Genomic DNA, 13887 nt, shown 5'->3' on the forward strand with positions numbered 1-13887 from the left:
CGAGCGCAAACGCGGCGCCGCGCTTGGCGCCCGGCGCGGCCGCCCGGATCACCTTCCCCGGGGGCGCGGCGCCCGCTGCGGCGGCCCTCGGCCGAGGAAAGCTAGCTCGGCGGGAGCACGGCTCCTCCGGAAAAGTTTTCCTGCTTTCTTGGACAACCCAAGCTGCTTGGGGGGGGGAGGAGGGGGGCAGAGCCCCGCCGGCGCTCGCCGTGGGCGCGGGGGCGAACGCGCCCGCCGCAGGCGTCGCGCGGCTCTCGGCGCCTCTTCGGGGGAGGCCGCTGAAACGCCGGCTGCGCGGAGAGGCCCCGTGCGCACACGCACACGTGCATATGCGTGCACACACACGCACGCGCACACGTGCATGCACGCACACACACGTGCACATGCACACACATGTATGCGCACACACACGCACGTCCGTGCACGCACATGCACGCGCACATGCACACACACGCATGCATGCACCCACGCATGCACACACACGCATGTGCACACGCACATACATGCACGCATGCACACACGCGCGCGCATGCACACACACACACATGCACACGCGCTGCCGAACATGTTTAAACAGAACGGAGCCGATACGGGGGCGAACAAAGCAGGGGCAGCAGAGAGCTGGAGGGAGTCACCGGGCAGACGGTGGGGGAGCCACGGGCGCCAGACGTGCTCCGCTTCCTCCGCGCTGCTGCTCTCGCGGAGCCAAACGAAAAGGAATCGGGGGGGAGCCCCCAAAAATATATACATAAATATATATGTATTGCAAAGCGAGCAAGGGCCCCTCGGCCTTCGCCCCTCGCCCCGGCGCGCGACGGGCTCGTCCTGCGGCCGGCGGACGAGGCGCCGCGGCGCCCCGAGGGCTCAGACGCGGGCGCCGATGTGCTCGTAGCTGGGGGGCGGCGTGGGGCGCTTGCTGCCCGGCCACGGCGGGCTGGCGCGGCGCAGGGCGCCGTCCGAGCAGCTGCGCCGGCGCCCGCCCTGCCAGCGCTCCTCCTCCTCCTCCTCATCCTCGTCCTCGTCACGGTCCTGCCGCCGCCGCTCCAGGTCGCGGTAGGGGGGCGGCGTAGCCTCCTCCTTCCTCGCCGGCGGCGGCGGTGGCGGCGCGCAGGCCAGGGCGCCGTGGGCCGGCCGGCAGCTCAGGGCCTCCTCGTAGGTGGGGATGGCGCTGGCGTCCCAGCCGCTGCAAGGGAGGCGCGAGCGGGGCAGCCCCGTCAAGCCCGGCGGCCCGGAGGCGCCCCCCGCGCGGCCCCGCCACCCCACGGCTCGCGCGGGGCCTCCCACGTCGTGAAGGGTCCTTCCACCTGCGTCTCCATTTTACCTAATGCCAACCTGATGATTATTTCCCCCTCCCTTTGTCTTTTTTTCTTAAATACATTTTTTGCTTCCATCGAAGGTAACAGACGGAGACAGGTACAGACCTGTCCAACACACCAGGGACCAAAAAACCAATCTAGTGAACTCCCTGTGAAAAACCAAAGGTTTTCCCACCTGGATGGAAGTTGAGGGTGATTACACTGAAGCAGGCTAGGAAGGGAACACCCTGAGATTTCCTGGGCAGAAAGTGGCATCTGCTGTAATCAGTGCCGTAAGGCCGGCCCTGCTGCAGAGCCAGGGCAAGGGGATTCGTGGCGTTTGGTGGGGCGAGACTGGGCAATGCAACCAGACCTTGGCTGCCAGCAGCTGCAAAGCAAAGCTCCTCAGCCTGAATTTCCACCCACCGGAAGAGGACTGGGCTGAACGACGATGCTGGGCTTTCCCTAACGCCACTTTTTAGGCTACCTCCAGCACAGCAGAGTCACTACAACTCTTACTCTGCCCTTTGCTGAGACCAAGCTCGAGAGCATCCGCAGGAGACGCTTGTGCCTACATCAGGCGCAGGGCTGGGCTGGGACGGACAGTCGAGCTGCCACGCCAAGCGCCCGGCCCTCAGGAGCTGGGTTCTCCAGCTTCTTGCTGGGTCTCATTTCACAGCCTCCTCTGCTAATGCAGACTCGATTCCAGCAGTTTGGGCATTAGGGGAAAAACAGCGGTTTTGATAAAAGCTGAAGGAGCCAGCGACACCAGAGCAGCTGCTAAGAGGCACGTGGCGAGGTGCGTGTCCTTGGAGCGCAGTGCGCGGAACCCACCCTGAGGGCTAAGTTGAACTATACCCTCGCTTAGATGTCAGTGCTACACTCTGGTAAGCAATGGCAGCTTAAACAGAAAAGCTCTCGTGTTGCTCACGGAAGGAACAGGACTGGCGGGAGCTGCTGGAGTACGGTCTCCAACGCTGTCAGTAGAGGTGACACTACAACCCCTCTCACAAGCAGACCAAGCTCTCAAAAAGTAGAGCGTTTCCTTTCGCTCCCGTCAGTGGCTCTTTCAGGACCTCAGGGCTCCTCAGCTCAGAAGCTTCCTTCTGTTTTCCAGCCCAGATTGACTCCTGGCTCCTCTCCCCCTTGCAGCACCCACGCGGGCGCCCTGCACTAACCTGCAGCCCCATTTCTCAGGGGGCTCCGCGGTGAAGTACTGGAGGTCCCTGGGGAAGTGATACTGGTAGCGTCGGGACACCACCCTGGCGTTGGCTTTCACGGACCACAGCAGCCCGAAGAGGAGGAGGATGCCGCCGATGCCGCAGCAGAAGAAGCTCGCAGAGCGGAGCAGCGCGTTGGAGGAGGAGCTGGGGACCTCCTTGGCTTCCCGGGGAGCTGCGAGCTGAGCCCCGCCGCCGGTCACGGCGCCCATCTCCCCGTCGCTCCACCAGGCGAAGCACAGCGTCCCCGTCACCAGCAGCACGGCCCCGGTGATGGTCACTCCGTAACGGAAGGAGGACGCCACCATTTTTCACAAGGAGGCAACCAAGGAGTTGAGGGGAGACGGCCGAAACAGCGCCCGAGAGAGCCCGCGACCTGGAATACAAGAAGGGGGCTGGGTTTGAGGGGGGACAAGGTTATGGCTTCCATAGAAAAGACCTCCCAGAGGAGAAGGCTACTGAGTTAGGACCTTCCTGTGGGCTGGATGCCCCAGTGTCACCTTCAGCTGTTTATTATTGACTGATCTCTGCTGCCAGAAAGGGCCTTTCCACCCTCTCCACTGGGAACCACGCTTGTGCTCTCAGCCTAAGGAAGTGGCAAATCTAAGCCGACACGGGCGGCTGGTCGCCTCGGACGTGGCCCTCTCTTCTGGCGCCCCGGGAGGGTGAGGGACGGCCGAACTCGGCGGCTCTGCTATGCCGGTCAGGGGCTTTCAGTCAACAGACCGTTGGCTCAAATATGATACGTGTTGAATATGATATATGGAAATATAAAGCATCAGATATATGGCAATAAGCAACAACTCACAGAAAATAAATTGTTTAGGAAACTTGCTCAGGTCCTCACCTGCCATTCTGAAAATCCCCCTGCACAGCATTGATTAAAAACTCCTTTCTCGTGCTCTAAATGAGCCACCCAGCCCTCCTCAAAGACCAAGCTGCACACTACATCCTTTCATCCCAAAATCTGGAAGAGAAGCGCCAGCGCTCAGCAGGAAGCACCGGGCAGAGCCCAGTGCGATCAAGGCTGGGTGAAATTATGTTATTTTAAGCAGCTATTTATCAGATGGGCCCACTAAATGGAAATCCAAATTACTTGGTAGTGAAAGAAAGACCATACGATGTAATCTATATTTAATGAAGAAATACAATGAGAAGTGAGATTTATGAAAGTCGCAGGAGGACCGCAGGACCCGGAGCCCTGATAACGTGCTACGTCTCTCATCTCTAGGCCAGGAGCTCAAGCCCCACAGCGGGCTGGCCCGCTGCCCGCTCTCCTCGCCAGCAGCCACAAAGTCACCAGGAGCGAAGGAGTTTGTGTTTCTTGCCTGTAGCTAGGCAGAACTTCCCGTCGGAAAGAGGTGCTCCCTTTTGAATAGCAGCATGAGGAAGGGGCTAGCAGAGCCCCGCCAGAGATGCTATTAGAGACCAGCCTCCTCCAACGCGCCAACAAACTCCATCAGGAGGAGCCGGTAGAGGAGTGGGCACACGCGGGTTTTCAGAGTGGTAGGTGCTCAGGAGAGTGTAAGAGGACACTGCTGACCTGTTGGACTCCATTGCTTCTAAGAGAATTGCATTCTCCAGGAAAAATTGCAGCCCATATACCATATAGTTTGGGAAAACAAAATTAAAAAAAAAAACTAGCAACTCTATCAATCAAACTGTGGAAATTACAGGTCACTCCGAACTGAAACCCTGGATGGAAACAGCACCAAATGTTGAAATGTTCAGCTCTTGCAATCATCTGAAGTGCCAGCACCTTCCTCAGGAAGGCACGTGGCCAGAGACGTGGAGTCAGGCTCCGGTAGCTGGTCTCGGCCAGGGAGGATGCAGCCCCCCTGCTGTGGGGTGAGGCTTGAGGTGGTCCCAATCTCCTGGCCATCCTTTCCCCATCAGCACAGCCTCCTCAAAACCCCAGGAAATGGTTCAAAACTAGCACCCCCTTCCCAGCAATTGCTCCCCATCCATTAAAAAGGGATGCTTGGTTTTGCAGCCCAGGCAGCTGCAGGTAAGGTGAGACCATTTGCAGGATTTGCACCGTCCAGCCCGCAGCTGAGGCCCAGCCAGAGCAGCGCAGATTGGCTGGTCTGAGTCCACCAACCACAGAGGAAAAATCACTTTTGAGATGTGGAGGCAAAGGGTGAGCAGAAGGAGGGAACAGCTCGCAGGATCTGCCCGATTCTGTTAACGCTCCCGCTCCTGGAGTCCTGCAATTGTACAAAGTCCTCAGGTTTTGGTTAAGAAAAACACTGCCCATGCAAAGAGGTGTCAAAGCTCCTAACCGCCTTGGTCGAGGAGGAAACTTGGGCCACGTGATCTGAGCGCGCGTCTGCGGCAAAACCGTGCGAGCAGCAGCAAGGTGGAGGCTGGAAAGGTGGCGGATTGACAGCTCGAGACAACCAAGTCGTCTTTCCTGACAACATCAGCGCAGCTCGGGGAGCAAGGCTAGAAGCTTCTGCAGCCTACCCAGCCCGGCGCTGCTCCACCGCATCCGCGGGGGCGGCTCCCGCGGGCTTTACTGCGTTAGCATCACGCAGCTCCCTTGCCGAAAGCCCTTTCCGTCCCTTCTCAGGCCAGGACAGCTCTCCTGAGCCTCTTTTAGGAAGCTGCCAAACATGCACTATGTTTCTCAGGGTATCAACCACTGGAAAAAGCGTCCAAGGGACACGGGGCAGGAGGAGAGGTGTGAGGCCGTGGCAGGAGGTGCTCTGGGCTCTGCCCCCCAGCACTTCTCACAGCCCGCTGCATCGAGTTGCCGCCTGAGCATCTCCAGCACGGACCTTCAAGACAAGGCAGCCCCTCCAAAGGCCGCTGTTGCCTCAGTCCAAACACACATCTCCACCTTCCAGTACACGTGGACGATTTGTTCTGCCCAGTCCCTCCCTTGACCTGCTTCTGAACAGTCTTTATGGGAGGAAAGGATTTGCATGTTGCATGTATAAACAGACGCGAGTGTTCACAGTTTACACAGCTCCAGCAAGAGGCTGAGAATAGCATCCCCCATAAAAAGTTATGCGGATGGTGATTCACAGGGTCTACTAAGCATTACTCAGAAAAACAATCTTTTCCAGAGGCACGAGAAACGAAAAGAGTTTTGAATCTCTCCTACTGCCATCAAGTGGAAAACACCTCCACCACTCGCCCTTCCGCTGCAACTGCCGGCGACTTTTAGCCGGTCACAAACGTACCGAGAGGACTGCCGCGCAGAAACGCGCCGAAGCGCGAGCCTGTAGCTAGCCGCACGCCAGCCTGCCCTCATCGGAACTGACCGCTGCTGCTGCTGCTATTTGTTAGACTTTTTGGTTCCGATCCAAGCCAAAGCAGTGATGGAGCTTCTCAGGCCCTGGCGCCGTTACCCACCCAAACGCAGGCTCGGAGGAGACGGCACAATTTGCAAGACGAGCCCTCCCGTAACAAAACACGCAGCCGCTCTCCCGAAACCTCCCGGCACCTGCGGACGCCCCACGAGGCAAAGGAGCGGGCGGATCTGGGCGCTCCGGAAAGGGAGACGCAGCAGCCCGCTGCCCACCTGAGCAGCCCGGGCGCCGGGCCGCTGGGGAAGGGCGGCTTGCGGGGGCGGCGGGGGCCAGCGCGGCGCCGCGGCCCGCCGAGCACCCGCGGCCTCCCCCCGTCGGGGGACGCGACGGTTTGGGTGGGCTCGGAGAAGCGAGCGAGGCGGCGGCTTCTCGCCGCCGAGGGCGCAGCGCGCCCGACGCCCCGCACCGGGCGCGGCCCCGGCCCCGGCCCCGGCCCCGGCCCCGGGCGCGGCCCGTACTCACCGCCCCGCCGCCCCCTCCGCGGGCGGGCGGCACCGGGGCCGGCAGGGCCGGGCCGGGCCGGGCGCCCCGCTCCGCTCCGCTCCGCCCAGCTCCGCTCCTGCCCCGCCGGGGCTCCCCGTCCCGCGCCGCCGCGGCTCGGTGCCGCCGAGGCGCCTCGTCCCGCTCCGGTCCCGCCCCGCCGGCGCCCCGGCTCCTCCCGTGTTCCGGTCCCCCCCCCCCCCCCCCCAAAAAAAAAAAAAGGCAAAAAGAAAAGAAAAGAGCCGGCCCCGCTGCACCGTCCTCTCCCGGGCTCCAAGGCGGCGTCGTGCTCGGAGCGGGGCTGATCTCTCGCGTTTGGGTGCTGGGAAGGGAAGGGAAGGTCCCCGAGGGTCCTGGCGCACCTCACCTGGCTTTTCCGGCTGGTGCTCCGTAAATTTGGGTTGCAGGGCAGAGCGTTGTGTTTCTAAGCGACGGCGGCACAACGTGAGCGCAGACCCGGGGTGCCCCCGGGGTGCGGGGGGCAGCGAGGGAAGCGCCGCACCACGAACCGGGGGGCAGAGTTTCAGGCTGGGGAGCAGGTGGGTCTGTGCTGGGGCTGGGACACCGACCACCCTCCGGTCGGGGCACCCACGCTGGAGCACATGGGTGATCTCTGCCGCCAGCTTGCTCTGTGACTTCTTCCGTTCTCTCCCCTTCGCTGCCAAACGCTATTATCCCTTTTCCAGCTTCCAGCTGGATCTTTGCACCTTGCAGCGATAGTGTGACTATACCTGGATTTTAAGCAAGCCGAGGCTGTTCTGATCTGAGGATTGGGATGATCTGTATGATTGACATCAGGATTTCTGCGTGCTTCCTAATCGTGCAGGTGAAAGGTAGATTTTATGAGCAGTTGTCACGCTGTTGTGTGCTATTTGTGCCCTCTCAAAGCTCTATTGTATTGCTCTCAAGATACAGCTGCACTTACCTGCCGGATTAATCCATTTCTATGGATACATCTGCACCGTAGTCGAACTCCAGATTGCCATTTCTGTTGGTTTACAGCTCCTGATCCTACTGCTTCAAAAGCAGCTCAGGGTTTTTCTGCACAATCTGCAGGGACTGGTATAAAACCTTATCACATAATTCATATATACTTCATATGTGTTTGGTAACCAGTCAGCCTTGCTGAATGCTTGTGAGTACACAGCTCCTTTTACCTGAAGACACCAAAGATACTTACATATGGAACGAGGGAAACTGAGGCACAAGGAGTAAGAGTTCCTGGAAAAGCAGGCTCAGAAGGGGACCCTGAGACCTGAGGCTGGTGCACTGGGCTATTCCACCATGAAGGCTTGTGGATGTTTGTAAAACGCCTTCAGGCTCACAGGTTATGGGTTTTGTGCAAGCATCATGTCTTGTAAATTGAAACTCATCCTATGTAATCTTGCTGACTCTGAGCTCAAGATTTCTTAGTCCTGGCAAATGGATCTTATTTTTTTAATCTAGGCTGATAGATCTCTTAATGCAGTTTAGAAAGGCCAGTTGGTAGGCTGGGTCTCTATCTCAAAGGAGTGTGATGCAGAGGTCCCCAAGGCCAGGGCCTGAGCATGGCCTCACCCCTTTGGGCTGGGATGCAGCACAAGCCTGAGCCTGGAAAGCTGGCTTTGAGAAAATCTGCTTTGCAAGCGGAGTGCTGGGCTGCCATCGTCTCATCTCAGCTAGACAGTCCCTAGACCACTTCTTGCAGCCAAAAGTGCCCAGCTTTGTACATGAAGGGCCAAGTGACATCAGAGAGAGGGCTTTGAACTCTGGGATCCAATCCGTTGTAACAGATCCCAGGCCTCCTCCAAACACACGGTCAATGCTCCTTGGAAGGACAGAGTTTCACCCAAGGATACCGGGAGAGAACATCTGGATTCCTCTGCTGCAGATAGACCAGTGCTGAGCACTTGCACTAACAGCACCTGTCATCCAAGAGGAACAGGGGCGCTGTGAATCATCGGTTCCCCTATTAAAGGACAACGACACATGTTCTCTTGCTTGTCACATGCTCATACTTTATTTTTAACTGGAATTTGATTGTTAAGTGGATTCTGAAGCACTTTGAGGTGGTGCTTGCACATGGCTCCGTGTGCCCTTCCTTACACTGGACTATACCAACATAAAGTAGGACTCAAGTGCTTCAAAGTAACAAAGCATTTCTGGCCCTTTTGTCTCCAGCTTCATAAGCAGCGAAGCTGTTCCATTTTCTCCTGTGATCAAGGCTACAGGGAGACACAAACCATGACAAGTATTTTGCAACAGAACAGAGGTTCGAACTGGTGTATTTGCCCATCGCAGAAGTGGCAAACAGCGTGAGGACGTCGGTCTGTCTGGTTAGCAGCGCCTTGGCCAAGCTTCATCGTCTGTGTGTGCAAGCTTTCCTACTGGCGTGCAATGTGCTTAAACACAGCTGGGGGTCAGGACACAGACCGACAGCTTCTCCAGAGAGCTCCAGGTCTTAGCGACTGCTTTGGCACTGTCCTGTCATTCCTGCTTGCCATCTGTGACTGCCGCAGCGTCCAGCTTTCCACCCACCAGCTGAGATGTTTCAAATTCGTACCTTCCTTCAGAGCCGGGGCACATCTCACTGTGCCAGGACCACAGCTGGGATTATTAGCCCATTGAGTGTCCAGTGCAAGAGAACAGAGATTTTTATAACTGTAAGAGATACCAGTCTGTCGTGTCCCGGAGCTCAGGGTCACAGCGGGCAAATCCCAAGCACCAGCATCAGATGCCCCTTCCAGGGATGTGCTGACTGCAATGCTTCAGTTCTCCAGTGTCTACCTCCTGGGCCAGCTGGTTCCTCCACCCACACACGGTTCAGCTTGGCTCTCACTCCCGACACGTCTGCCCCATGCACATCACTGCCGCACCATGACAACCCATAAACGGGGCAAGCGAGATAACTGCGCTTCGGCCTCAGAGCTAAGAGCGTTCTGCGAGGGCTGAGCAAGTGCCCCGAGGGTGCAAGCACAGGGCAGTACCAGAGGTCTCCAAGGACATAAACACAAACCAGAAAGTCAGTTGCTCGCCACTGAAGGAATGCAACGTTGAGAGTTGGGAAGAACCAATTTTAGGGCATAATTAAGAAAGAATATCTGTCCAAAATATGTAAAGCATCCCATACATGGTGAAACCACAATGGAGATAACAAGAAGATATAAAAGGCAGTTACAGCCCCTGCAAGAACAGGAACAAAGGAAGAACTGAGAAAGAAAAATTGTTCCAGTAATTGCCACCCCCAGGTAAGGATGCGGTGCCTGAACAACACTGCCACTTAAGCAGCAGCGGGTTCTCCCCTCCCCTTGGCAGGGAAAAGTGCTGCTTTTTGATTCACCACTCACCACATTTTGCTGCTGCAGCAGATCATATGTAAAATAAGTTATATTTTTACCACATAATCAGGCTAAGTAAATTAGAATTTTAAATGCATGTGTGTGTGTGTGCGTGCGCACATGTGTGCATTTTCTGCTCCATCCCTCCAAGATAACAAGGTGGTGGATACCAGAGCACCAAGTCAGAGTAGATTTGGATGCACCAGGGCACTGAGTCCAGAGAAGAGCAGCCCAGACGCACTTGGTTATTACCACAGGCAGGAAACACTTTACGGCCAGGTGTAGACACACTTCACGGAAAGATATTTCTGAGGAGCAACACATCTGGAAAGACAGGCACATTCAAGATTACTCCAGGGACTTCCCTACCCCTTGAGGAAACAGCACCAAGAGCAAACATTCACACGCAGGCCAGCCATTCGTGCAGGAACCAGTTAAGCCGCACAAAGGGCAGTCGCACCACGCAAGGAAAGGCCAGGCCTCCCATCCGTCACACCACCAGAGGAGCCCACTCTCCTGCTCCCTGCTCGTTACCGGAGTCGCCTGGGATCCTTAGATTTAATGTACACCAGTGTCCTCTTGGCCAGCACCCTTGGACAGGCTGGGAGGAGAAAGATAGGACACTCGGCCTGGCCTGACCTGAAAGTATAGGTGATTGTGCAGAGTCCTGCATGGCAGAGGTTTCCCTGATCTCTTTCCAGGAGGTCCATCAGAGTCCAAGCTAAGGTGTCCAAGCCTCTTCTCTCCTCTCCTAGGAGGCATAAAGAGGTCAACCCTGCTTTTTACTTCCTAGTGACAGGATGAGGCAAGCCTCCCTCCAGAGACCTCGTACCGGAGACGGGAGTGATTCCACCCTTGGCCAGGAGGTAGGTCTTTCAGTGATTCCCACACGTCCAGTGCTCATATGAAGAGGAAGACTCAAACTCCCCTAGCACCCTGCTGCCCCTGTCGCTGCTCAGCAGGCAGCGGCAGCACCGTTCAGCAAAGTGGTGCCTTCCTAAAAAGGAGTGAACTATAGCATGTCTGAGGAGGCCTCATGGGACATGTGTCAGCAGATGGAAGGTGCTCAGGTTGTTTGGATCACACAGAGAAGCCATTTCTAAAGGCCTGAGGGCACACCTTATACTTCTCAGCACTGACCGTCTGGACACCAGCAGAGCATAGGTAGATGCAGCCTATCAAACTGATGGGAAGTGCAGAGACTAGGCTGTGCGGATGGGAAGGAGTTCTTATACTCAGCACATACAAAGCAAGGGAGAAACCTCCTCCTGTTTATCTGTGCCTTAGTTTGCATCTTCTTAAAATGCTTCATTAGTTGGGTTTGTTGATATACTGGCTCAGTCACTCCTATTTAATCCAGTTAATAAATCTTAGCACTGAAAATATTTGCCCTACACCTTCAAATGATGCAGTTTTCACCAGTGCCCTAGGCTTATTTAGGGTTGAAACGTCAACTGTCCTTAGATCTCCTTTTGGTTGTTCTACTTCATGGAAAATTTGAGGTTTTGGGACTACTTATTCTTTCTATCCAGTTGGAAAAGCTTAGCGTTTAGATGTGAAAGGTGATTATCCCAAGGGCCATAAAAAGGCGTTTCCTTGTTGTGGGCATCTCCAGCTTCAACAAGGAGTATCCTCTTTATGGATATCTATTTTTTGCCCATTTAGTACATATATATTTTATTTAATTGCAATGACTTTTACTGGATTTGAGCTATAGCAGAAGAGCAAGATCTATAGAAACTACAATCAACCTTATCACTTGTTTGAGATCAGTTTCTGAAATGATTTCTACGCTAGCAAGATTCGGGGCTCTGACACACTGAGTGTCTTAAAGCTCAAAAGTGCAGTAACCCACTGTAACTGTAATGATGTCCTAACCACAGTTCAGCACCAGAGTCTGCAAAGCTGCACCACACCAAGGAACTTAAGTGTGGTGGAAAGAAGTGAAGATAGTCTCCAGCAGAGAGCTTTATGGATCAACGACGATCTGAAATTCCCTCTGTTGTTCATTTGGGACTTTTGTTATTACAGCATCAGCAGGCTTATGTGCCATCTTCTGCTGACGCTGTTGTGTAGAGAAGGAGGAATGTTTAAAGCTGTGGGATTTCTGTAAGGGAAATTCCTCTCCGGAAAATGCAACTTTTAAGAGCTTCCTAGGAACAAGTCTTTTTTACCAAATCTGTAAAGATTGGAAATGCCAGGCACTCCAGAAGCATTTGAAATTTTCCCCCAAAGGGCTATGTGTGTGTGAAGAATTAGATCCTAATGCATCTGCTCAATCTTTAATCAGGCAAAACTTTTCTTGAGCTTCTGATGACTTTTGCATTAGGGAGACCCAATGCAAATGGGTCAGCCATGAACATAGCTATCACAGCTGGGCAGAGAGAGCTATCGAAGATCTGTGTTGGCTGCATAAAACATGGCAAAAGTTAGCTTTATTCTATAGCTTGAACACATGAAGTTGAAGCTCCTGTTTAGCCTTGATTCCAAATGCTAATGTCCACAAAAGTAGCAAAGATTTATAATAAAAGATAAAATTGGCTAAAGGATAACAGAGTTCTAACAAACTCAGTGTTATGCCAGGGATAAACATTCAGCTACACTGTCATGTTCAAGAACCTCATGAAATCTTAATGTCTCTGCTGTGCTCAGCTATTACACAGAAGAGGTAATAGCCATTCTTTCTTTTTTTTTTTTTTAGCTCAGAAATGCAAAAGACAAGCTTAAAAGCGACCTTAATTCTGATTTTTAAAAGCGGGCTCTTGTGGTTGCCACAGTGTATGAATCCACTAGGAAGCTCTTGGAGTCCAGTACAAACCATTCCCACAAGCACTTGTTTACCTTGGCAGGCTGTGCCGTGAGGTTCCTGAGGGATATTATGCTGCCAGCAAACCTTATGAAACTTTTGTTGTAGCCACGATGGCCTGAGGAGACAAACAAGGTACAGCTGAAAGGAGAGGGAATACCTTTTATTAGACCAAGTGATACACAGCTGGGAAAAAAAATGCTTTCAGGCACTGAAGCCTCTCTTCAGGTCAGAGTATTTGGGGCTGCACCTGGTAGTCAGAGAGTTATCGATGGCAAGTCCTCTGGGGAAGATGCTGTGTTTCTTATGTGAGCTTAGACATCGCTGTTTAGTCTGGTTCTTCTTCTTCACGTTGTGTTGTCTCACTTTCAAACAGCGAATGTCACTGTCTTCCATACAGCAGCAGTGAGGATGTTCTTGCTGTACTGCTATGCCCTGTCTGCTGTCTGCTTTTTTCAAAGTCTGCGACTTCATCTGTTGACCTAAGCTGTTATTTCTCCCTGCATGCCCTGACTTATTGCTCACCTGATAAATTCACATCTCTTTACTAAAGTTTCTAAGTAACTGAAGACAATTTTAAAACCATGCAAAAAAGACAGAAGGCATGTTTGGGAAATAAAGAGCTGCAACTTCTCATAACAGCATTAAATATATCAGAGCCAAGCTGTCTGCAGATAAAAACACATTGCCAGTGAAGTCAATGGCACTGTCGCAGCTCTGTGAATTTAGCTCACAATCTGGTTATCTCTGGGCTTGAGGCTCTGTGAAGGTCCCAATCCCGGTATGTTCTCCCGATTTGCTCCTGAAAGAAATAGCAATAACAGGAGCTTTCTCTTAAGGAAGCATATGAGCAGATGGTGCCTCTCTCCTCCCTCAACCATGTCAAAGAAGGGATCCAATAGCAGGCAGGGAGGAAGAGAAAGATGTGAAGGTAAGTAACAAGATGAAGGAGGGGGTGTAGTGTCATGTTGCAGATGGGAACTGCTCTTTTTGAAAGGCTCCTTTGAACTCAGGTATGAGTCATACCTTGAAAGTCTCAAGACTTTCCTACATGCTAAAGATCGACCTATTACAACCTGGAACTGGAAAACACTTGGGTCTGCCCCAGCTCTGAAGTGTCAGGCTTGCAGACGGCCCTTGCAACTGAAACAAAGGTCTTCTTTAAGGTCTTCCTTTGGAAACTCTGGAAGATGTTTTGGGGAGCTAAAGCACTTGTTAAAATGCTCCCGTGCCCCTATACCTCAACCCTAGTCTTGGATGAGGAGCGCCTTGCTGACGTGCAGCTGAATACCATACTCATTTCAAATACTGCTAAAGTAAAATGTAAATAAAAATGTTTATTTGCAACATCTAAAACAGATAACATAATTACATATGTTTATAAAGGCACGTGTGAAGAAACAGATGGAAAACTGTACCTAAATTGCTTACAGTCAGACTTGAAACGGTCTC

General features: G+C 53.7%; 1 protein-coding gene across 1 annotated transcript; it reads right to left on the bottom strand.

Annotated features, from left to right (window-relative positions):
• Positions 1-864: 864 nt before the first annotated feature.
• TMEM61 (transmembrane protein 61) lies at positions 865-2848 on the bottom strand. The gene is made up of 2 exons (XM_062581577.1): positions 2474-2848; positions 865-1183 (listed from the first exon to the last, which is right to left on the bottom strand). Exons 1-2 carry the CDS (start codon positions 2821-2823, stop codon positions 865-867), a joined length of 669 nt encoding a protein of 222 aa, XP_062437561.1. The 5' UTR covers positions 2824-2848.
• Between the last annotated feature and the right edge of the window lie 11039 nt (positions 2849-13887).

This window comes from Rhea pennata, chromosome 8, assembly GCF_028389875.1.
Source record: "Rhea pennata isolate bPtePen1 chromosome 8, bPtePen1.pri, whole genome shotgun sequence".
NCBI lineage: Eukaryota > Metazoa > Chordata > Aves > Rheiformes > Rheidae > Rhea > Rhea pennata.

Excerpts from the sequence above, each read along its gene's own strand:
- TMEM61 (XM_062581577.1), bottom strand. The coding sequence starts at position 2,823 with ATGGTGGCGTCCTCCTTCCGTTACGGAGTGACCATCACCGGGGCCGTG. Across the intron at positions 1,184-2,473 it reads CCTGAGAAATGGGGCTGCAG|CGGCTGGGACGCCAGCGCCA; the intron begins GTTAGTGCAGGG and ends CCTCCCTTGCAG.